Source organism: Larus michahellis, chromosome Z (assembly GCF_964199755.1).
Source record: "Larus michahellis chromosome Z, bLarMic1.1, whole genome shotgun sequence".
Classification (NCBI taxonomy): domain Eukaryota; kingdom Metazoa; phylum Chordata; class Aves; order Charadriiformes; family Laridae; genus Larus; species Larus michahellis.
The window spans coordinates 27242062-27267600 of record NC_133930.1 but is presented as its reverse complement, the minus strand read 5'-3'; the positions used below and the strand labels follow the sequence as shown (position 1 = coordinate 27267600).

Here is a 25539-nt window from a genome sequence, read left to right as displayed (position 1 = left end):
TCAGGATGAGGAGGCAGATGAAATATTCTATAAACGGCTGGGAGAAGTCTCAAGATCGCGAGCTCTTGTCCTCGTGGGGGACTTCAATTTGCCGGACATCTGCTGGGAATACAATACAGCAGGGAGGGAACAGTCTAGAAGGTTCCTGGAATGTGCTGGGGATAACTTCCTGACACAGCTAGTGAGAGAGCCAACTAGGGAAGGTGCCCTGCTGGATCTGTTGTTTGTGAACAGGGAAGGTCTTGTGGGGGATGTGAAGGTTGGAGGCTGTCTTGGGAACAGTGACCATGAAATGATAGAGTTTTCGATTCTGCGAGAAGCAAGGAGAGGGGTCAGCAGAACTGCTACCTTGGACTTCCGGAGGGCGGACTTTGGGCTTTTCAGGAGCCTGGTTGACAAAGTCCCCTGGGAGGCAGTCCTCCAGGGCAAAGGAGCCCAGGAAGCCTGGATGATTTTCAAGAAGGAAGTCTTAAAGGCGCAGGAGCAGGCTGTCCCCATGTGCCACAGGACAAGCCGTCGGGGAAAAAGGCCGGCCTGGCTAAACAGGGAGCTAGTGTTGCAACTTAGGGAAAAAAAGAGGATCTATGGCCTCTGGAAGGAAGGGCAGGCCACTCAAGAGGACTACAAAGAGGTAGTGAAGCTATGTAGGGAAAAAATCAGGAGGGCCAAAGCCCAGCTGGAGCTAAACCTGGCTTCTGTTGTCAAGGACAACAAAAAAAGCTTCTATAAATATATTAGCAATAGGAAGAGGACTAAGGATTATCTCTGTCCTCTAGTAGATAGGGCCGGCAACATAGTGACCAAGGATGAGGAAAAGGCTGAGGTACTTAATGAAGTCTTTGCCTCAGTCTTCAGCAGTAGGACCAGTTGTTCCCTGAGCACCCAGACCCCTGAACTAGAAGACAGGGATGGGGAGCAGAATGAAGCCCCTCTAATCCAAAGGGAAATGGTGAGGGACCTGCTTCAGCACCTGGAGGTGCACAAATCTATGGGGCCAGATGGGATCCACCCAAGGGTATTGAAAGAGCTGGCGGAGGTGCTCGCCAGGCCACTTGGTATCATTTATGAGCAGTCCTGGACAACCGGGGAGGTCCCAGCTGACTGGAGGTTAGCAAATGTGACACCCATCCACAAGAAGGGCCGGAAGGAGGATCCGGGGAACTACAGGCCAGTCAGTCTGATCTCGGTGCCTGGGAAGGTCATGGAACAGATCCTCCTCAGTACCATTACACGGCACATGCAGGAGAACAGGGTGATCAGGCCCAGTCAGCATGGGTTTGTGAAGGGCAGGTCATGCCTATCAAACCTAATATCCTTCTATGATAAGGTGACCCACTTAGTGGATGAGGGAAAAGCTGTGGATGTTATCTACTTGGATTTTTGCAAAGCTTTTGACACTGTTTCCCACAGCATTCTCCTGGAGAAACTGGCTGCTCATGGCCTGGACAGGTGTACTCTTCGCTGGGTAAAAAACTGGCTGGATGGCCGTGCCCAGAGAGTGGTGGTAAATGGAGTTAAATCCAGTTGGTGTCCAGTCACAAGTGGTGTCCCCCAGGGCTCGGTGCTGGGGCCGGTTCTCTTTAATATCTTTATCAATGATCTGGATGAAGGGATTGAATGCACCCTCAGTAAGTTCGCAGATGACACTAAACTGGGCGGGCGTGTTGATCTGCTTGAGGGTAGGTTGGCTCTGCAGAGGGACCTGGACAGGCTGGACCGATGGGCTGAGACCAATGGTATGAGGTTCAACAAGGCCAAATGCCGGGTCCTGCACTTGGGACACAACAACCCCATGCAGCGCTACAGGATTGGGGCAGAGTGGCTTGAAAGCAGCTCGACAGAAAAGGACTTGGGAGTGTTGGTTGACTGCCGGCTGAATATGAGCCAGCAGTGTGCCCAGGTGGCCAAGAAGGCCAACAGCATCCTAGCCTGTATCAGGAATAGTGTGGTGAGCCGGACTAGGGAAGTGATCATCCCCCTGTACTCGGCACTGGTGAGGCCCCACCTCGAGTACTGCGTTCAGTTTTGGGCCCCTCGCTACAAGAGGGACATTGAGGTGTTGGAGCGTGTCCAGAGAAGGGCTACAAAGCTGGTGAGGGGTCTGGAGGACAAACCTTACGAAGAACGACTGAGGGAGCTGGGGTTGTTTAGCCTGGAGAAGAGGAGGCTGAGGGGAGACCTTATCACCCTCTACAACTACCTGAAAGGAGGTTGTAGAGAGATGGGGGCTGACCTCTTCTCCCTGGTGACAAGTGATAGGACAAGGGGAAATGGGTTCAAGTTACGTCAGGGGAGGTTTAGATTAGATATTAGGAGACATTTTTTCACTGAAAGGGTTATTAAACATTGGAATAGGCTGCCCAGGGAGGTGGTGGATTCACCATCCCTGGAGGTGTTTAAAAAAAGGGTAGATGGGGCACTTAGGGACATGGTTTAGAAGTGGCTCTTGTCAGGGTAGGCTAAAGGTTGGACTCGATGATCTTAAAGGTCCCTTCCAACCTCAACAATTCTATGATTCTATGATTCTATGATTCTAAGTCTAAATCTTGGCATCTCAAGTTGGCCACTGAAATGGACCAAAAAAAAATCTTTAAAAAACATTAAGTTGATTATTTAATTAATGGACTGTTTTGTGATAAGCATGTACAGGATTGTTGAATTAAGGCTAATTAAACTTAATTGCATAACTTCGTGATTTTTTAAGTGCTTACTTTTTCTGCAAAATTTTCTTTTTTAATATGTTTTTATACATAGGTCTATGTATTTTCTCATGAACAATTACCAAGTTAAACCAATCAAAATTTAATAATCCACTGACTAGTAACAAACCTGCAGTCTTGTCAACTGCACAAACTCACCGTAAGTATTCCTCCTACTGATTGTTGAAAGCGAAATGGGGCAAATAGGATCTACTGAATTCCTACCAAGGGCTTCTTGTCCTGAAAAATAATGTAAAAGATCTGTTGAACAGAAAATTATCTTTCCTTTCTTACTTTGGCTTCACTTTGCACTACAGTTAGTAAATACCTTTTCTGGAGAAACAATGCTCATTCAATCTAGTACAAATTAATACCTCAAAAAACACATTACCAATTAAATAACAATACCATTCAATAAAAGATGCCACAGTGAATTCCATAAGAAAACTCCAAGTGAAATTCAACATACAGGAATATGACTTTGTAAAAGTGTGTTAAGTTCAGACCTTTTCCTTTCTAATGATGTTTTCACAAAGTGTGTTGTTTACCACTGGATGACAAAACTGCTATTCTAGGTTACAAATCATTACAAGATAAGCATTTCAACTGCTAGTTAGTTATTCAATAATTTCTCTTTTCTTAAATGTCAACCATCTCAGCGGTTCTTGTGTACTCATTTATGTTTTAAAACCTCCGGTTTGTGAGCAAGGAGTATTTACACTAGGATAGTGATTGAGATTAGCGCTCTCAGACTACTGTTCCCCATTCCTTCACAATCAGCTCTGCCATTTCTGCAATGAGAGAAAAGTTGCTTGGTAATACAAGGCCTAAATGTAAAAAATTAAATGTAAAAGATACTACTTTTAATTTTTAGTTTATTGTTTTACAGAACATATGCTATCTCCCCTTATGCATTCTTTACAGTTTTCAGCTTGGGTATCAGGAATTTTAAGTATGAATTTAAAACACAGTTCTCCTAGAGCTGTAATTCACAAAGCCTGATGTCTCTGCTTTTTTGTGCACAGTGACATACTGTGAGCTCAGACTAATTCCCAACTTTCTTAAGTTCTTGGCTCTGTCTGGATTTTTAGACTCTAATAGGCACAGGTTTACCCAGGACCTTCCCTCAGCTGAACACATGGGCAGTCCCTCTCCTCTACCTGTCCAGCCTTGCAAGACTGTAAACATTTAAGATACTGCACTCCCTAGTCAAAGTTGGTTTAAACTAGCCCATCAGCTCAGGAAGGATTAAAGCACACAGACATACACAGAACAAGGCGCAGTTTCATGTTACACCTTACCCAATTTAACTTGTTACTTCAAGAGGACCTATTTCTCATCGTTTCTACCTTGCCTTCCCTACAGCCTTCCTTGTGTCTGACGTTGTGCAAAACAAGTGATGCTTGCTGATCCAAATCGAAACTTTTTGTGGGGCTGGGCTCTGTTTCCTGTGAATTACCAAACTAAACTGACTCACAGACTCATGATTGCTAGGTCTGACACAAAAGGCAAACTTGCTAGTTTGCATTAAGCTACCTATACAGGGAGCACAACTCTTTCTGCAGAAATCTTGCTAAAAAAAATAACAGCTTGGTTTTTGAGTGTAAACCAGTAAGTCAATTTGAAACCGATGAGCAGATAGTCATACAACTTTAAATCTCAAAAAAAGGTGCTTCCACTGGGAATAATTAAAACCCTGTAAAAGAGAAGGGTTGTTAATTGGACGTAGAAATATTCGCATTTTGTAAGATCTATAATGTAGCTGTTACAGTTTGAATATTTCCAAACTTTGTAACCTTTTAAATGATTGTAGGTGCACAGATAAATCCAGACTGAGGGGGCTTAGTTAAAAAAACCCCTCCTTTTAAGACCCCAATCTTAATGGTGCTGGAGTGAGCACTTAAGCAAGGAAATTCTGTATTCACCTACACACTTCCTCTGTGCAGCAAAGAATTTCTCTGCATGCATCTTCAAAGGATGAAAAATAGCAATCTTTCTCTCTGACAAAGCACATTGCAAGGAAAAATACTTCAAAGAGTGCTCCATGACTGTGGTAGTGACAGACCTATAATCTTATATTTAAAACAGTCAGGATAACAACAGCAGGCATTCAAAATAGAATAAACTGTTCTGCAAAGGTCAACTCTTAGGGATGGCTCTGCGCTCAGAATGATGTTGCACGCAGAATATTAGATTACAGAAGGATATATAAATGAATATCAGGATCTGCATTTTCAGTCTGCAGGAAAACATTTTGCTTCTGCTTTTAAGAATACACTATACTTTTTTCATATATAACACCGTGATAAAAATCCTAAAAAAAAATCTCATGAGTTTATGCAAACAACTGTTAGGTTGCTAATATGTAGGTTTAAACAAGTGAAGGAAATTATAAATAATTTTAATTATTAAAATGAATGTTTCTATCATCTTTTTAAAAGAAATCCATGCCACAATATATTGGAAAGATTAAGGATTATATTCGATTCAGTATAGTTGTTCAAATAAAAATTGATAAACATCAGAGAGTATCTTACTACGTTTGTTTTCAATTCTCTTGCTCCTTCTCTGCTCAACTTTTCTGTCCTCTTTCACAGTTATTTCTTGGCATGTGTTGGTTTCTAGATTCTGCTTGTCTTTAGAAGTAGATTTCTGAATTTTACTGACAAGAGATTTGGTTAAAATCAACAAATACATTCTCTATATAAATTGATGTTTATAGTAAAGCTAAGAATGTGAATATATTTGATTTTAAAAGGAAGTCTGTAACAGCATGCAAGTATATGGGCTAACATAGGTAGTACTGAATAAAGAGTACATCAGGAGAGCAACTAGCTTCCAGATCTTTAGATAAAAGGTAAAACCTTTATCTTTGGATCATTTGAAGTCGTTCACATGAGGAATGAGTACAGTATGCATTGTACTTGTCACATTAATTAAAAAAAAAACCAAAAACTTAAGAATATTATGCATGATTTTATCATACTCAAAATCCTTAGCTTTGTTTCCCGTTGTAGTGACACTGTCAGACATCCGCTGCTGAGTCTCTTTTCGTATTTGGCGATGACTGGAAACAGGATCTCTGCACTTTCTTGAGGAGGTCTCTCTTAACTGCATCGCTGTCCTTGACATTGTTTGGGCTGTTTCTGCACATGCCGCAGCCTCCACTGGATGTGAACTTACCTCCCCAGTTTGCTTTTCACTAGAGGTGGCACGCCAGCAATCTGAAATTGCTTCTTTCTCTCTCTGTTGATCACTTACAGGCTGTGACAAAAAAAGAAGTATTACAAGCAACTGGAAACACGCAGTTAAAACAAGGGCTGTATATATAACAGCTCCAAGAACACTGCCTTAAAAATTGTGTACCCTCAGACAATGGAGGGGTTGCTTAAGTGAATAACTGGAATTATACAGATATGAGAGACAGAGGCTGCCATAGGAAAGACACTCCTAAAGCAGCGTGCCACACCACGTCCCCCTAGGAGAATTAGCCAAGGGAATTAGGATACACAGGATCACAACTTAAATTCTAAATCTAGGCTGGCTGACAGCAAACAAAAATTGCAACTATCTGAAAGTTGTTTTGTCGGGCATATATGAAATGACTTAACAGATTCATCTCAGTTTCCTATGGACATGAACTCCTGTCCTAAAAAATAAAGCGATGTTTAAGATGTCTTAAGCTAGCCCGTCTTATTTCACTCTTGCACAAACCTAGAAATGTGCACAAAATCAAGAACCATGTTTCACCTGAGGTTCAGTAACTCCCAGCTGAGAAGTTATTTCTAAAGACACGCTATCCCTGAGCTACAGCCACCACAGATGACACTCACTTCACTTATCTTAAACCTTTTAAAGGCCAGGCATCTAGATTACACTAGGCATTCTCATTACCCCTACCACTGGTGAAGAAGAGGAGCTACTATCAGAGATGATGGTGATTCACCTCATCCTAAGTAAGTTGTGCAAAGGAGAACCTAAATGATTGGTGTATACCAGAGGCTTATCTCTAACAGTAAGGGAGAAAAATGCCACCCTAAAGATATGTCATCACATGGGAGTTAAATTTGAGTAACTTGAGTTTATTCACTGTTTTAGTCAAGTGAGCGTGATGTGCTGCTGAGTATCGTTCAAGTTACTGAAACCTGGGTACTCATTAGCTTACTACACACTTGAGTAATGATGAAAGCTCTTAGGGCACACCCTCAGCACACATGCACACAAATTCTTTCACAGTGACATGGAAGAACTTGTTAGTCCTTTCTCGGGACACAGATGGAAATAGAGGATTTTATGATTAATTTTTTTAATTGACATATTCAGCAGAGAGGCTACTGAAGAGGTGAACTGCATTCCCAGAAGTGGTCCCTTCAGGTCAAGAGATGATGCGTGCTAACATGGCAGTTGGGGAAAACCAAATATTTCAGTTTACAAAACTATCAATGCATTTCTTTCCATGGCATTATATCTGCTATGGGAGAAGGGTCAGAGAAGAAGATGAAAACATTTCCAAGAGAAAAAAAAGCAACTTGCTTTATAAGGGACCATATGTTAAAATAAAACAGGCTATTCAGCATCCTGATTCCGTTTACAGGATGGTACAGGCTCTCATCTTTTGGGTACTTGTTTCACCACAATAAGGACATGCTGAAGAAACAAGGATGAGATAAGACCAAGGTGAACAATATACTGTTAGAACGCAACAGTTACTAAAAAATTAACCGGGATTTTTTCCTCATTAAATTGCCTCCCTAATTTCTGCATTCAAGAAGAGCAGATGCAGGCACAAAAAAAACCCTAAAATCAATTATTAATCAACCAGAGGTTATAGATCCCCATTCCCACAGGACCCTACTTCACAATCTTAACTGCAATATTGAGTAAATCTATACATTAAGCTTCACACAGCTGTGCTACAAATTTCAGAAATCAACACTGAAAGAGCTTTGTAAATTGCTACAGTTCTGAGACAATTAGCCTAGAGACCTTTTGGCACCTTGAAATTTGCTACTGTTTTGATACCTTTTATTATGTACTGTTATATGCAGTTAATACTAACAGCAAAAGACACAATTAACTCATAGCCTATGGATGCTTTATGCCATCATGGGGAAGCAAAGTGGCTGTAAAACCACCTTAAATAGCCAGTTAAATGCAGCTGATCATTGATTTGCAGCTCCAGATTATTCAAAGACAACACAGAGCAGAGAATCTGATTCCAGGTTTACAAGAGATGTCTACTATACTTTACAGCATAAACATACATCTCCTATGTGTCTTTCTCTTTCCCTTACTATAACCAAAACAGCAAGAGAAAATAGCACTGCTTTCCCTTCACGTTTCTCTCCAGATTTTTGTATTTGTGTTGTTGAATACAAATGACCTACTCCAGATCACCTTTACAGCACAGGACATAACATTTTGGAGAGAGCAGCAGAGGGTAAGAGACGAAAACAGAAAGAAAGATCACATGTTGTATCTATACATACTAGCTTCTTCAGGGGAGGACATAAAACCATGCCTCAATTTTTTCAGTAAGTCTCACATAGGCAGAACTAAACAAAATAAATGCACTTGTAAATATAGTGTAAAAAATGCCCATAAGTAATCTTTCTAGTCTACAAGAAAGACGTAGCTATAATTTCTTTTGTAACAGTTGCAACGCATTCGTATGCTACAGCAGTGAGAATTATGACAGCAGAAAACAGCATACTACACTCTGGAGAAAAAACAGAGCCAGAGAGGGTAGGAACCTAGAGTTGAAATTGCCTGGTATACGCCAATGTGCTACAATGAAATAACAGAACAGTGTTTTGGAACTTTCCTTGGAGAGAACGCGAGCCATGGAAGAAGTACAGGGGAATCAGGAGTTTTTGAAACTCCCATGCTGATTCTAGATTTCCACATCAGTCACTGGATTAACTTTACTAGGATTTTCCATCCCAACAAGCTCAGCCATTGTCATAACATGTATATATCAAAACAGAAAAAAACAGTACTGGAGTTTTAAAACTAAAAGAACTGAAAAGTCTTCAACATGCAAATTACTGATGCCATTTTATTCTTTACTAAGATTCACTCTCCAAGTAATTTGGCTATTCTATAAAATATTTTATGGTAAATATAAATTTTCAAATATTAATTAAACTGTGTATATACTTGCTCATTTGCTGTCCTCTGCAAGTTAGATCCTGTTAAGGCTTCTATTTCTTCCACCTGAATTGTAGCAAGGTGAGGCTCTATTATATTTGTTGTTTGTGTACAGTCACCATTTAACTGGGGAATACTGGGTTCTGAATTTAACTGCTCTCCCTCCATGTTAAACTGTCTCTCATTTGGCTCTACAGGAGTGACAGGTTGTACTACAGATGCTGACAAGGCATTCAGAGCTGTCACAAGCGGTACCGGCACGGCATCACTGCTCTCCTCTGCTGATGGATCAACGGAAAAGCCATGACCCTGACACTCTAACTTGTCAGGCAATGGGTTTATCATTTTAAGACTCTCAGAATCACTGGGGGATCTCAACAAATCACTGATCTCAAATTCACCAGTCTCTATACTCTGTTCAGTGAATTGTTCCATGAAAATCTTCCCTAGGGATGCCAGTGAAAGATCTGTATCACTATTAGGGGAATGTTCTTCTACTCTGTTATCTGTGTCAATAATGGTCATGCAGGTTCTCTGGCAATCTTCTAAAACATCCAGAAATATATCTTGTGGTATCTCTTCCTTTGGAATCATTATTATATCCTCCAGAAGTGCATCTAGAGAGAGTCTTACTTCTGGAGACAGATCTTCATTAATTAGTCTCTGTGAAATCCAAACATTAAAAAAAAAATTACAGAAAGGAATGAAACAAATTTTTTTAAAAGCATGTAATTAACATTCACTTTAGAAGTCATCCATATATAAGCATATATTTTATTTGCAATTTTTGCATAAACTACAAGACTCAGAGCCTTCCCTAAGAACTCATACAGTTTCTTATCAAGGGTCAGACTGAGGTCTCAGTTTCAAAAGTAGTACACTTCAGCTGTTGACTTCCCTAGCAGCGAAAATTCAGAGTAAGAGACTAACTCTGTTACAAAGTCAAAGATATTATGGCATTGCCAATGACCTGAGGGTGTTAAAGGGCTTTAAAAGAAAAACAAATTTCTGTCACCTAGACACAATGAAAGTGAACATGTTCACAATAATATAAAAAACTTATTTAGTAAAACACAATATATGACTTTTCATTACATGCTCATGTGGATCCCACACAGGTATGGAACATTTGTGCCTCACAAGCTTCAGTTCAAAACCTTAGGAGTATGTTTGGAGGCTGCACATTTGAGTTTCCACACTGAGTATCTGTGTGGAAACACAGATATCGTAGAATCATAACTGTTCTTGGAAAAGTTATACCGATAGTGCTTTTCTAATCACTTTGAGCCACTTTCAACAGATGCACCCACTTTTGTACCAATTAATAGCTTTTTCTTTTTTTTTTTCCTTATCCTTGTTGCAATGTTACTGCAGGAGAAAATCAGATGCCACAGCAGACCTAACAAATTTTTTTTCTATGTAACGTGTGTTTAATAGCGGTGTTGCTTAGTAATACTGGATCTTAAAATAATCTCTTCCAAAACATTTTTAGACTCTTGCTGCCAGCAAGTGGAAACACTGGGTAGTGCAAGGATCCTTTAACCACTGGTAACATACTTTTGATAAAGCTCAAAAACAAGAAAACAGAAAGAGCAGAACTCTGACAGCATTGACTCATGTTCAGTTTGTAAGCCGTTATAAATCCCTGATTCTTTGTTGAAAAATTACTTCCCAATGAGCTGCTTCCTATGTTGTATGTTTGCAGCTAACTGTTCTTTTTAACTACTGACTACTTTTTAGTTTGCTGTATTGAATTAGACTTTCTTTTTAGACCACTTCTCTAATTTCTGCAGACTTTAAACAATAGGGAAAAAAACCCCACTGGCATAACTTTCTGTACTTGAAGAACTGTGGTATAAACAGCATGTATGTATATTATAGATTTCCTAAGAAAAAGGCTTGGTGCATTTGTTGAAGGGCAGAGGAAACTTAAATTTATATTAATGTAGAAGGATCAGGCAGGCATAAATGAATAATTTTGCAATATCCTAAAAACCTAAATGCAAACTGAAATCCAACACTGAAATGTGGATGGTGTTGATCCAACTACAGGTACCTAAAGTTCTTTAGCACTCACTTCTGTTGGCAAAATCCCATGGGACTTCCTCTATGAGTAACTAAGATGTGCAGAACGTAACAGAAGTCAAAACCTTCCCTCCCCGAAACCCATCCTCAGCTGCCACTTATCCATAAAGACACTTAAAGCCTCATTGCATAAGGTTCCTGTACTTTCGGTTGTCTGTTGAAAAGGAATAGAGGAGCTGCTGAAGGATCACAGCTGAGCCAGCTGGAACCAAACCAAAACAGGGAGTTCTCTCTCCTGTGGACCGCTGTCTGGTAAGTATGGTCTGAATACACTTAAGTTTCACTCAAAGGAGGAGCAGGATTCCGCCTCAGTCAGTAGTTCAGCAGTAGCATATCAATATTATGGAAAATGCACGTTCAGATCCATCCTCAGATCCATCCTCAGATCCACCATAAGAGCTATGCTTCAAGCAACTACTTTCAAAAAGGGGTTCCTATGTAAGGATGCCAAAGAGAAAAAGGTATCTCTTTGGCATAAGGCTGTTAATTCTTTTTAGGGTTTGAATGCCAACCATCTCATGGCAACTGTGAATCTCTTCCATGTGAGATGTAGTAAGCATGAGCACACTACTTCCAAAGCCTTGATTTAAATCCCACTATCCTCGTATCTCAATTATTCCCAGTACAAATCCAAATCAAGGCACTCCTTAATCCAGACACAAATCCTGCTGACATTCTAGCATCATCCCAGAATCTCTTGTCTCCCTGTTTTACCCAGTAAGCACACACTGGGTAACAGCTGGGCCTGGCCACCATCAACTCCAGCCTTATGTAACTGAGAACCTTGCACCAGAGGAAGCAGATGGACAGGGAAGTCAAGCAGAAGTCCCATCTAAAAAAAACCAATTTACTTGACCGTGGATATAAAAACTGTGTGTTAATAAACTCACTGCACCAAACGCCAGTGAGCAAGACAGGCTTAACCAAGCCTTAGATGTTTACCTCTCCCTGTAGAGTACATGGGCAAGCTTAAATCTGGACTGTCACCTCCAGCCGATGGCACTGCATTCACATCACCTTGGTCAATCTTGACGTGCAAGGATTATTTTTTTTCCACGTGTTTGAAAACAATTAAAAAGTTATCAAGAAATTGGTGGCTACTTGGTCACAGACTGTGGCTTTTTAATGTTACAAGATAAAACCGGACTGAATAATACTGAAGCATAAATAACACTGGATTGGAAATGTTAAATGGACTTCTGTATCTGCTAGCTCTGAGTCAAACAACAGCAGAGAAGTTCAGCCTTTCAATACATACATATAAGAGCATCACCATAAAAAAGAGTTAAGGCTTCAGAAGGATCAACATTACCAGCTTCTGTGAGAATGATGAGCTAAAAATTATTGCAATATACTGGGACATGGGTTTGGAGACTGGGACTGGGACTGCGACGTGGGCACAGAGAATCACTGAACAGTTGAGGCTGGAAGGGACCTCTTGAGATCAGCTAGTCCAGCCTCACTGCTCAAGCAGTGTCAGCTGCAGCAGGTTGCCCAGGACCATGTCCAGTCATCTTCTGAGTATCTCCACAGCTGGAGAATGCACAACCTCTCTGGGCAACCTCTTCTAGTATCTGACTTCCCTCACAGTTACAAAGTGGGGTTTTGTGTTCAGGTGCAATTTCTTTCTTTTTGTGTCCATTGCCTCTTGTCCTACCAGTGGGTACTACTGAGAAGTCTGGCTCCCTCATCTTAATTCCTCCCTGTCAGGTGTTCATACACATTGGTAAGACTCCCCTGAGCCTTCTCTTCTCCAGGTTGAACAGTTCCATCTCTCTCAGCCTGTCCTCATATGAAAGACGCATCAGTCCTTTAATCATCTTTGTGGCCCTGTGCTGGACTTGCTCCAGTGTGTCTCTATCTTTCTTGTACTGAGGACCGAGAACTGGACACAGTACCCTAGAGTTGGCCTTACCAGTTCTAAGTACAGGAACACCTCTCTCAACCTGCTGGCAACACTCTTCCTAACTCAGCCCAGGATATTTTTTGCTGCCTTTGCCACACAAGTGTATCACTGGCTTGTGGCCAGCTTATTGTCCACCAGGATCCTCAGGTCCTTCTCTGCAAAGCTACTTTCCAGCCAGTTGGTCCCCAGCACATACTGGTGCCTGAGGTTATTCCTGCCCAGATGCAGGACTTTCCATCTGCCCTTGTTGAACTTCATAAGATTCCTCTCTGCCCAGTTCTCCAACCTGTACAAGATCCTTTGAATGGCAACACAACTGTCTGCTGTATCAGTCACTCCTCCCAGTACCATCTCTGAACTTTCTGAGGGTGCATTCTGTTCCATTTTCCAGGCCATTACTGAGGATGTTGACCAATATTGGCCCCACTATCGACAAACTAACCTCAGCAGAAATCAGAGCTGCTATGTCATCAAAATCAAGAAAACACAGCAAGATTCATTTTATGGTGTCAGGACTTCTATGCAGAGACTATGCTAACTAATGAATTTCTCTTGTATTTTCAGGAATAGATAGACAAAACTAACATGCCTAGTGACTCACTTCTGGTTGTCAACATGTCTGTCCTGCCCTTTCTTCAAATCAGTACACGAAAGCCTGTGATGGCCATTGGTTCCTCGCAAGAGGTCTTCCTGCAGCACTCAGATCTTGCCAGTGTCAGTATCAGCCAATTTTCAAAAAGTATCATTCACCATAGTGATTAATTCCAACCTTCTTACTCCAGGCTCCTAAAATACCCTCTCTGGAGATATTCCCAATGCACTCAATCTGTCTATTCTCCAGAGGCTATTAATCACAGGTAATCTTTGTTTCAAGGCTTTTTGATTTTCTTCTATTTAACTAATTCTGTACAATGAGAACGTTTCACCTAATAAACTTGGTATTATATTTTTATATTGGTAGTTGTATATTTTTCAGAAAGTAACAGCATAGGGGATTTAATTTTTTTTCTTTGTTCTGAGGCAAGGGATACCTTATCATGTAATCAATCATATTTGCTACAAGACATGAATAATTTGTCATACTGGTCTCAAATTTGTTTTTGGCAAATTTTAGCAAGTATTGTTTTTTCCACAACATTAATCTTAATCAATCTCCCTAAAAAAAAAAACAAACCAAAAGTAAAATTGATTTATATAGAAGTCTGACTTTTTACTTACAGGTCCAAATCTATGGGACTAGATGAAACAGTCATAATGCTATGGTCTCTGCATTAAGCAGGTTATTTCAGCAGATAATTACACTGCATATTGCTGTAAATTGCTCCACGTTGGAATGTCAGAGAAGAAATACTGGAACTGGTACCCTGTTGTAAGTTAATGTGAGTTTTCCTAAGAAGCTGCAGATGGCAGCAAGCGTTATATGTACCCAGGAAGATCCTCTCACTTCTCTTGGACCCATGCAGTTGATGTCACTAGTGCTGCTGAAATCCTCAAAACTGTCCATGACATTGCAGCAGGAATTGGTAATAGAAGGTACTTTTTGCTGCAGAAAAAGCAACAGAACGAATTCCAATGACCGTTTCTTTGTCCAACACCCATACACCTGAAAGCAAGGAACTGGTCAGGGATGAACTGAGACTAGAAATTGAAAAGCACAAAGAGGGCATTGTGCCTCAGAGGTGCAATAAAAGGCGACAACAATGCAGAGACAGCACAACAGACGCAAGCAACGTTGTCACTGCAGATGTCAGCATAAAGACAGATGATACGGAGGCAAAGGCCAAGAATTCCTTCACGAAATATTGCCAGTACTTCACTGCTGCTTGGACTTCACTGACTGCAAACCAAGAATGGAGGGAGTGCAGGAAGGAAAAAGGGGAGAGGGGAAGTGGTAAGGAAGAAAGGGAATATTTGACCACTGGATATTTATGTCGGTGGTTGCAGAACCTTCAACTCTTGCTCAAGATATTTCTGGGTTGGATGGTTCATGTGGATATATTGTTGAATTTTTGCTACTCTGTTTTCTGGAAGCTGTCAGGGAATTCCTTCTTCCCTTCAAGGTTTTCTTTCTTTTACATGCAAAAGCAGTGCTTGCCAGCAGATAATTACTAAAATAAGTATTATTTATGAGGTACACTTAGAACATTCAGATTGCATTAAACTTATCTAAATTAGAGTTGGTGGAGTCCCTGTCCTTCCACTTGCCTTCAGCTATGCATTTCTACACCCTCTCTTATGCTGCACTGGCACTTATCTAATCTTCTGGGGAGCTAACCTGAAAAATTAACGTGGCTGAAAACTAAGCCAACTAAAAAAAATTGAACAGCATCTGACAGTTGTTCCTCAAAACTTGCTTCATGCTGGGGGTCAAACAAGCACTAGTGTTGGCCCAAAGGAAGCAGCAGAAACCCAGGGCAAAGAAAAGGGGCAGTACCTTGCAACACCCAAGTACATAGGCTCACACAGGAGTGGAATCACCCCCAATTCAGTATCACTGAGAAAGGACCTGACAAATGGGGCAAACCGTAGCTCCAGAGCTATTCCCTCACTTTTATCTCATCAGCAGTGAAACCTGTCCCCCATGAGCACCTTTAGGATTACCCAAGAGATGTACTACCTGTTTTTGGCCACAAGTCAGTCATTACTCCCAAACAGAAGGACAGTTACAGATACTCTCTGTTCCTCCTCAAAGACCTCTCTAGTCCCTCTCCCATAATTTGCATTGGCGGAAAACATGTTTTAGGTTACCAGAAGTCCTCATTACTTTAGCTTAAGTAACAGCCCTCGTAGATTCTGTGTCATGGTGACATCTTTCCTACTTCACTGTTACTGTTAGCTTCTACCCTTGTGCCCTGCAAGCTTAGTAACTGCAGTTCCTACCCAAAAAGCAGAAAACGAATGTTAGCTTTTAAGTTGTTTTCACCAAAGTGACACACTCAGTGTCACTTTTGACAGCTATGTGCCTGCTTTTTAAAATGAAAGAACCATGTATTTTTCAGTAAAATATTTTCTAATGCTAACAAAATTAAAAGATATTTTATATACATTCAGTTGTAAAAATACACTAACCTTTTCTTCGGAATCTTTTTCAAATCCGTTCAATTTGATATCTAAATTTAGGAGAGTAAACAAATATTTCAGTTGTACTATCACTGAATTCCACTTCTGAAAGTTTTCATAATTTCTAATAAAATGGCCTCACTTCCTGTTTAAGGCTAAAGTTTCAACCATTCTTAAAAATTTCTGTAGCCATTTTCTCTAAGTGGAACTGACAATAAGATTTCTAGTCAGGCTCTGTTAGTCACCAAATTATATTCCAGGGCTATTTTGTCATATTTCTTCACTGTTGTTTAGAGGCCCATGTTTCCAAAGACTATCAGCAGATGGAATCGCTGCCCATTCCCCTGGATGAGGCCTATACCCTGCCCTCTATAATTACAATGCAATTAGACAATACAGCTAAATTAATCTGTAACTTACTGCCTCTGAAAAGGGCTGGTCCCACCCCCCTGCTCCCATCACTGTGTTCATGTGACTCCCTGGGAATTTCCTAATAAGATATAAAGTGAATGGTTTTCTACTGGGTTGGCAGAAATTAGCTTAAACAGATGGGGCAGGCCTGCACTGCTGGAAGGGCAGAGGAACAGCAGTACACCTGAAGCAGCAGCTGGTGGCAGAGAGATGTGGGGAATGACCAGTAGCATTTTTGTTTCTTGTTTCTTACAGATGTCTTTGATTTTTGGATATGTTAGTAAGAGGCATGCAGGAACCCCCAATGACTGTTACATCCATGCTTAACCTTACACATCCATACAGCACTTGATTGCTATGTGGCCTGTAACTTTTGTCAGAAAATTCCAGAGCAATGAAATAATTTTAAGCTGGAAATATACCACTGGCTTGGGAAAACAATTACTTTTTTCAAACAATGCTAACAGAATGCTTACAAAAACATAACTTGTAGTCCAAGAAAACTACGATTGTAAAGGTCACATATAGACAGATTCTAAATAAACCTACGCAGTTACTCATCTTCAGCTTCTCAAATGAATTTGCCACAGCTACAGCTACTTTCAGTTTTGTACAAAATACAACATACCTACAGTATTATTTTGCTGTCCCGCTACTGCAGCATTTAGCGCAAAACCTGGCTTAGAAATATTTTCAGGAAGTGATGGAATGTTAATCCAACCCCTAGAATTAAATAATATCGTAAATGTTCTTATTCAGCAAGAACTGTTATCTGCTCAGCTTAAGAAAATTTCTACAGTACTTTCAGTTTGTTTATGCAGTTTTTTACTTAAAATTATTTGTGGAAACAACGGCAGGCTTTTCCAGAGGCGTACTTCTCTTTACAAGGACTTACAGTAACTGAGACTTCCAGATTTCCTAAGTGGAGCTAGGTATGTTTGTACATTCATTCTCTACGTGAAAAAACGTCCCTTCCCATTTTTTATTACTTCTTTCAGTATTTCTATTTTAAATACATCTTCTACTGCAATCCTTCTATAGGTTCTAAGAACAAAAGGTTTAATATTATGTATTACAATTTTTTGTTCATTTGTCTAATGGTTTTCCCTGAGTAGTTTACTGTCTTTTCTGTTGCTTATGCCCTTATACCATTAAAGGTAATACCATCAATAAAAACAAATAAGGTAAAAATTGACCCACATCGGACACAGAATCACCCCAGACATAAATATAGATCCTTCACTAAGCAAACAAGAAAACCACACCACAATAAAACACTGAGAATAAAATAACATACAAATGGAAGTATAACAGAATTGTTTAATTACAGTATGCCTGACTGGAATTCCTATGTGATGTGTTATACTTACTGCAGTAGAGACTGAGACTGGTCAAATGTGCATACCTCGTCAGCTATCTGAATGGGAAAAAAAAAAGATTAACAACTTAGTACGCATTTTTCTCAACTTTACTACATGCTTATCTTCTTCTATCTGTAACTGAGCTGGGAAATGGAATTTTTAGATCTGATCTTTATGCACATTACTAATAAGACACAAAAGCCATTCCACAAAAATATTTTTTATTTGTCCTATTTGAGAAAAATGTTGAAAAATAAATCAAGACCATGAAAGACAACACTCACCCAGAAGGAAAACATACCTATGCAAGTAAGACATAATCGCTTTAAACTTCAGGTGTTTTATACATCAAAAGACCAAAATACAAGGTGTTTTTATTTCAACTCCCAGCTTTAATCTTACTTTTGTAACAATTCCCTCTTAACTAAATAAGACAGGGTGCTGCACCAGGGACTGTGGAGTTTAGTACACAACTCTCAGTACCTCTGGAGAAGGCAGAATTAAGGGACTTAGCTGACAAGACCTGCACATCAGAAAGCTCTAAGTGGCAGGGCTGCTACTTGCAGACCCAGAAAAGGACAATGCGGGTAAGCAGAAACCTAATGTCAGAGCAGGAGCCAAATTCAAACTCTTTAGTAAAAGAAGCCTGGATCTACTTTTTGTGCCTCTGACTGTACCTAAGGGAAAGACCTCCTCTAGCATGGAAAAAGGAGCCTCTATTTAAAGTCTAATGCAACCTAGGAATGATTAAGACAGGCAAGTGAAGTGCAGGTTTGTTCTCTTCCAGATGAGCTGAAGACAGGGGATTTCTAGTGGACTACCAGCATACTGGCTGCCATTTTAAACAAATCATTGACATACAGTGGAGAACAGTCACAGCACTACGAAAACTCTGGGAAAGAACACCTTCGTATGCCCACCAAGTGATGACTTACTTGGCTTGCATAAGGTATTAGCAACACAAGAAGAACAATCATTTTAGAAATTACATGAAGAGGAACAGGTGGAAACTGACCAAGAGGAAAGACTGCTAAAAGGCTTCCTGGAATGGAATAGATTCTTTAGAAACAGTTTGTGCAACAGTTATTGACTGATGTAGTTCCAAAATATGGCAATGGGATAGCTGGCAGAAAGTTACTGACTTTGCTAAATACACCCTTTGTACGAATCAGCCTGGATATTTACACAGAACATTATCCAGAGACCAAGAGAGGTCAGAAGGATAGCAGAACAACTACTAAACCTCTTTGACAGGCTAACATTGCTCAGAGAGATGCTTAAAGCTCAACGATGTACCGAGTATCTCAGAAGGAGAAACTACTTTGTCCGTTAAAATATTAGGTTCCAAGCAAAATCAGTGTACTGTTGATAGCTTGATAGTTCTTCTCAAATCATAGAAATTACATAAATACTGTTTGTGACCATTGACTGCAAGTACTGGGAACAGCCTTTTGTCCTACTCTCTTCCTTTTGGTAAGAAAATTCCTGCAAAACTCAACTGATTTTTCTCATTTGAGAACTTATTTATACAGACAACTATCTGAGGGAACTCTGGACATGTTCCAAAAAAAGACTAATGCTTAAAAGCTGTAAGTGCCACCTAACAACTTTAGGTGCACTTCAACAAACTGGGCAAGAAAAAAAATAACTGAAACAGGTAAAAGCACAAACTTACAATCACGAGGCCTGCCTGAAAAAGCCACAGAATAGGCTGTTAATAGATAATAGAAACAACTTGTCAGTTGGAAAGAACGTGAATCCTACAAAATCTGTCTATATATCTAATCAATCTCTGGTGGAAGAAAAGTCTTATTTACAATCTCTAGTAGAATCAAGGATAGGACCGTATATCCCAAGCCTCCCCCAACCCACCTGAAGTACAGAGAAAGCCAAAACTCTTTGGAACAACCGGAACTGATGTTACAGTTCCTGAAAAAATTCTGCCACTCCAGGCTGCACGACCCTCATATCACATCGCATCAAGATGCTGTATTCACATAAGATCATTTCTGAGGACACAGTAGAAGCGAAAGCTTCTATATAAGCATGTTCCATGTTGGCTCTGAGAGTGGCTGAAGAGCCACACTGGTGTCAGCTACATATGCAAGCATCATGGATGACAGGACAAAAGCATTCCTTACAGAATTCAGTAAAGATTTAATTTTTATACTGTCCCCATGCTGTGCACAACTAAGCTGCCAGTGGTGTGCTATGCAGGTCTCAATGTTTTTTTTTGTCATCTAGGAAGCGTTTTAGTTCTTTGAAAAAATCCTCTTATACTGGAATAAGAATGCATAGATAGTGGTCTTTGGATTGGTGAATCCACAGCCCTAAGGACAGTGTAACAGTCAGAGGTTTTAAAATAATCTCAGTTAAAGAGCAAAAATCTGTTTGTTCCCAATTGTTTCATGATCATGTCACATGCAGGTGGAAAGCTGATTGCTCAATTGTACAGAAGTTTATGGGCTAGCTACCAACTGTGGCAAATATATTAAAAGTAGGATAATTACTAGATTAGGGAATGCAGAATTATCCATAGAGTAGGACTAATTACCCCATCATCATGCAAGCATTTTATTTTGCATTTCAGATTACTATCTCTTTTTCAAATAAACAATTGTCCAATCGTTGGATCATAGCTAATCTCATAATGAGTAACCAAGGGTGTATTCTGGCATGGTTAATCCAGATGGTTATCTTTCACCTCCTGAAAGGAACATACTAAAAAGTTTGTGCTCCACAACTTCTTCATCTTTGTTATGGGCTTGTTTCTCGAATTTGAACGGTTATACCCTCATGAAACAGGGTATAGAGGGAAGAGACTTTGATACCTTCCTGAAGAGAATGTGCCACACAAATGGGAACTATCTTGTCATAAAATTCATTTCAGCTGCAAGCCACCAGGCTCTTTTGCACATAAAGAATGCGAGGCCCAGTGAGTTTATTAATAATTAATAGCCAGATACGTGTAGCAAGAGACGTACCATTTCTGTATCTACTGGATTTATCTGTTCTTCTTTTTGACTATATGTGTGATCAAAAAATTTCTGTATAAAACAGATTTCTGGAGAGAGAGCTCCTAGGAAAAAAACAGAAGAAAAATACAGTAAATAAAGGAAGTTTTGATTGCCTTAATTTCTACACAACTTTCCATAACTCCATAAATTTCTACATAACTCAGTAACCAACGTATACGTATCAAAGCTTCTGATATGCAAGGAACTCAAGCTGTTAAACAGTCTATCTAACTCGATTTCGAAACTACAGTATAGGAGAGGTCAGAAATAAATAAAACCAGCTTGGAGGCAAATTTATTTCACTTAGTGTTCTGGAACCCTCCTTGAGTTTGTCTTGGAGATTAAATCTTTCCTCTTATTTTTTAAACTAACAACTGGAATTTTGGTAAGATGCATGATCCACTTGACTAAAAATATTTGTACTCCTGTATGGAATATTTATTTAATGACTATGCAAAGGAAGAACTTCTCTCTGGAGAAAAAAGAGAAAAACCTTTAAGGTTGGACCCTTAGGTTTCAAAACTAGAATGCTGTTACTGACATTAATAAAATACCCATCAAATTAATCTTTATGTTACGTATCTCATCACCAAATTGCTACTATACAAGTAAGCACAAATACACGAATTATGAAATACTAATTCCACCTTACCAAATATAAAATGCTGCAGGCATAATGCTAAAAATATCATAAGCTATTACATTTACAGAGACAAAAAAAGCCCGTTCAACCCTCAGACAAACCCCCACTCCACAAGCTGAACAATGAGTCAAATAAACATGCCTTAAACCATGTATGTTGAATGTTGCCAGGTTTTAATTCCAGTGGATAACCACAAGTAAGTTCAAAATGGGATGATGCTTCTTTCCTCAGACAAAACTATTGAGCAACCATGAAAAGTTTAGCATCAGGAAATCACAGCCCTTGGAAAAGTTTTTGCAGATTTCAATGGGCTGTCAATAAGATTTCTATTAACCCAGAGTAGGTTAATAAAAAATGATAGTCCGTTCAGGTCTTCAAACTGGCAAAAAGACAAAAAAAAATGTAGAAGAACACTAAGAACACCTTGTGTCGCTTAAAAAATAGGCAGTCTCTGTATTGCTGGAACAAAACACAGGACCGAAGTCGGATGGATTATACAAAAACACCAAGGAGGTACCAGTAAACTGTTACGTAACTAAAACATGCTTGCTCACACAACCTGCTCTAAGGGAGTTATTAGGGAAGATTTGAAGGCTTTAAATGAGTGTGCATGCATTTATGTTTAATGTAATTTAATAATACACTTAAAATAATGTCCTTAAATATCCCTACCCAAATTTTGTATGTTAAAAGTTTTGTATATTAGAGTTATTTTTTAAATACCATATGCAACTATAGTTATATATGACTATTATGTGTCTAGATTTCATGTATTTTATTCTGCTCAATCACAATACACCTCTCTAAACAAAAAGGATATCCCTACATACAGTTCAAACACTTTCCAAGCCAGGCATTCTCTGTTATAGTACACAGGAAGAATAGAAAAATTAAGAGCAAACCTATTTTTCAAATATTAAAAATATGCTGAACGTTCTTCTAAAATATGAGCTAAAACTATGGATATAAGAGGGCACATACAGTTCATAACAATGAACTTCATGCAACACTGACGTTAAAGTAATACAGACATCCACAGCACCAGTTCCCAGAACCTGACTGAAACAGACTGAAAAACGAATCTTGCCTACCTTCAGTAATTTTTATTTCAGTTGTTACGGCCATGTCCTTATCCAGAAAGGGCAACCTTTGTGAAAAAAAAAAAAAAAAGAAAACAAACAAAAAAAGCTGTTAAACAGTTGTACACTCTGCTTTTCAGTGCTATAAACTCAAAGGGGCAGCTGAGGGCACCCATCTTGGCCTCTGCTGTGGGGACGCTGCTAATTGTATGCTGGGCAAGTGCACCTCTAACGCCCACACCAACAGCGAAGGACCCCAAAACTGTGAGGATCTACCCCATTCCCTGCACAGGAAACTTTTGGTGGGGAGGTACATAGCCGCTTTATGTATTTCCAAGCAACGCTGGGACACAACGCCAGTACAAAGAAGTGCCTCATAGTTTCAATTCTTGGCCATGTCTTAAAGGATATCAGAGATACTGTCATGAAAAAGGTATCAAGTTAAAGCTGTGGAGAAATTACCATCAGCCGCAACCGTACTTAATAGTATTTTATTTATTTTGTCTGAGTTGGTTTCTGATTATGTTTCAGTTCCACTGACAAAATGTTATTCAGGAGAGTCTGGAGGCACAAAGTTGAAGGCCCACAAGGGGGGTGTGTGTGTGTAAAATGAAGGAGGAGGGGGGCATTTGCAGAGCTAAGAACGACTGAGTCTAAGGGCATGCGAAACTCAACAGAGAAAAAAAAAGAAAAAAACCCTAAAAATGCACATTTTTCAGAAATAATCGAGCTCTTTTGCACTCGGGGATGTGAGATGCAGGAGGGTTCGTGGCCGGTGTTTTCCTGAGATCACACCCCGCGCCACGCAGGCCGGGGGCCGCGGCGCGCCTCTCCTCAGGGCCACCCCGCAGGCCGCCGCGGGCCCCCGGCCTCTCCCTGCGCCGCACATGCCACCGCGCCGGCCCAGGTAGGCGCACATCACTGCCACTCCGCGTTACCACCCCCTCCTGCGGAGCTCCTTTTCCTCCACATCGCTGTCCGTCACCGAGCCCTCCACCACGGTCTCGTCGCTGCCGCTGTCCCCACCGTCGCCGCCCCGTTCCCCCATGGCGCCGCCGCTCGCCGCCGCTCCCCTCCGCTCCCCGGGCGCCGCCGGCGGCTGTCCCTCCCCTCAGTGTCCCGCGCGGGCCCTCTCAGGGCAGGCGGCGGCAGCCATCTTGGGGAGGCCGGAGCCCCGCGGCGTCTGGCCGCCCCTCGGGGGGCGAGGGCGAGGGAGAGCGCGAGAGGGGAGCTGGTCCACGGCAGGCGCTGCTCCCCGAGGACGGGTGAGGGTGGGGTGGCTGCCGGTGGAAGTTTAAGGCAGCTCTCCCTTCAGCAGGATGAGTCTTCCCTCAGCATGACCCGCCTCGGCCTGCTCTGGGCAGCTATGCTGGCCCCACACCTTTGACAGGCGGTTGTGCCTCCTCGCTCGCCTTGGGCTCCTGGGTCTGGCCCTGTCGCCCACATTATCAAGCAGAGCCGCAAAGCACTTAACATACTCATACTGGTCTGCGTGTCATTTACAATTGCTCCCTTCTCCTAATTGGTGTACTTACATGGCCATGTTGTGGCGTGAAAGAGGCAAAGCGGTTTTGGCAGAAGATAAACCCCCTTGCGTTCTAACACTCCACACCGAGGTGGGAGGCTAGGTGCGGCTGGGTTTAAATTCTGAGTGATGCCCAATTCAGCACTATCAGTCCAATCGCGTTTAATATATTGAACTGTTGCAATTTGGATACACTAATAGTGGACTGCACCTTCAGTCTAGTCGTGCTCCTGAACTAGCACGGCCTCTCTCGAGTCTTTGGTCGCGTTCAGTGAGAAACTGAAACGTCTAGCTACTTAAACAACAGATAGATAGGTTCTTAGGATTGCCGGTGATAAATACACTGTCTGCAAAGCACGTGCAAATAAAGATACTGTTAAGTACACAAAATGCGTGACAAAAGTTATAAACAATACAGCCTGGCTATAAATGTAGGATAGAGATTCTCTAGAGAAATTTCTAAGTTCCCAAGGAAACACTCGGTATGATCTAAGTCTTCCCAAAGGCGTCCCTATGCGGGGGAAGAAAGGCTTAGCCCATCGACTGGTCCCGGGAGTCAGTGATGGGGTTCTCCTGACTTGTTCGCGATGGTGTCTTCCCCGATATCCCCTCTCCCTCGGGCTATTTTTATACTACTTTTTCATCTTCAAAGTGGAGTTTGAGTGACTTTAGTCATTAATACTTTTATTATGATTGGTGTACTGAAGGAGGAGTGGTTGCACCTTGGGGGTGGGTAGCCTCCGGGATGGAGGTGTGTTTTGGTACATTGTAATAAGCAAAGTTCGCACAAAGGACAGCACTTCATCAACTTTTGACGAAATGTTGGCTCGGGTAGCGTGTAGGCCGCTTATCTGTTCTGTAGTACCATCTCGTCCCCATATCTGCTATTTGTCACAAGGGAAGGCCACGGAACAATTACGTTCTGTTCCATCCCTCGTGTAGTTTCGCAAACAACCTTGTACAGGGAATCACAGATGTTCGTGGCACACAGAATTCTTCGTGTGCCAGCTGCGGCTGTATTCTACCTCAGAAGCCTCTTGATTTTATAGCTTTCCTTAATGTGTGAACAATGCTGTACTTTTGTATTCTTGGCCAATTTAGTAATTATTCCACACATGTTTATCTGCTGTCCTGAGCACAGGGAATGTGTTCAAGAGTAGAATCGTTCATGGGTTCAAGAGCAGGATCGTGTTTGAGATAGATAACCAAATTATTATTTGCCAGTATTTTCACAGTATTTGGCAGCAGCACTCCTGTATGTAACCCAGTGGTCATCTGTTAATCGCAGCAACCTTTTCCTCAGGCAGACCTGTTCTGACATCGCTTTGCCTTCCAGCCTTGCAGCAGCAGGGACAGTGTGGCTCCTGTGGCTTCCTCGGTCGGCACAGAGCCAGGCTGCAGGCCCCCCGAGGAGCTGGGCTGTAGGGCCCCTAAGCAGCTGGGCTTCAGGCACCTGGGAGAAGCTGGGCTGCAAGCTCCCCGAGAAGCTGGGCTGTAGGCACCCTGAGGAGCTGGGCTGCAGACAGGCCACCCCAAGAGATACAGCGAGGAACAGGTGGTGGCAGAAGGTGCCAGGTCATGGGCTTGCGCAGACCACAAGTTC

The 25539-nt window shown here is 41.2% G+C and overlaps 1 protein-coding gene across 1 annotated transcript in view; it reads right to left on the bottom strand.

Moving 5' to 3' along the window:
• ANKRD31 (ankyrin repeat domain 31) overlaps positions 1 to 23604 on the bottom strand; it is a 69061-nt gene extending 45457 nt beyond the window's left edge. Inside the window, exons 1-11 of the mRNA XM_074569773.1 lie at positions 23353 to 23604; positions 22424 to 22479; positions 20672 to 20751; positions 17682 to 17728; positions 16940 to 17034; positions 15910 to 15950; positions 8859 to 9512; positions 5830 to 5963; positions 5686 to 5781; positions 5237 to 5361; positions 2859 to 2939 (exon numbers count right to left, since the gene is read on the bottom strand). Coding sequence (XP_074425874.1) covers positions 2859 to 2939; positions 5237 to 5361; positions 5686 to 5781; positions 5830 to 5963; positions 8859 to 9512; positions 15910 to 15950; positions 16940 to 17034; positions 17682 to 17728; positions 20672 to 20751; positions 22424 to 22479; positions 23353 to 23459 — 1516 coding nt within the window. The 5' untranslated portion in view covers positions 23460 to 23604. The remainder of the gene's footprint in view (positions 1 to 2858; positions 2940 to 5236; positions 5362 to 5685; positions 5782 to 5829; positions 5964 to 8858; positions 9513 to 15909; positions 15951 to 16939; positions 17035 to 17681; positions 17729 to 20671; positions 20752 to 22423; positions 22480 to 23352) is intronic.
• Positions 23605 to 25539: the final 1935 nt, after the last annotated feature.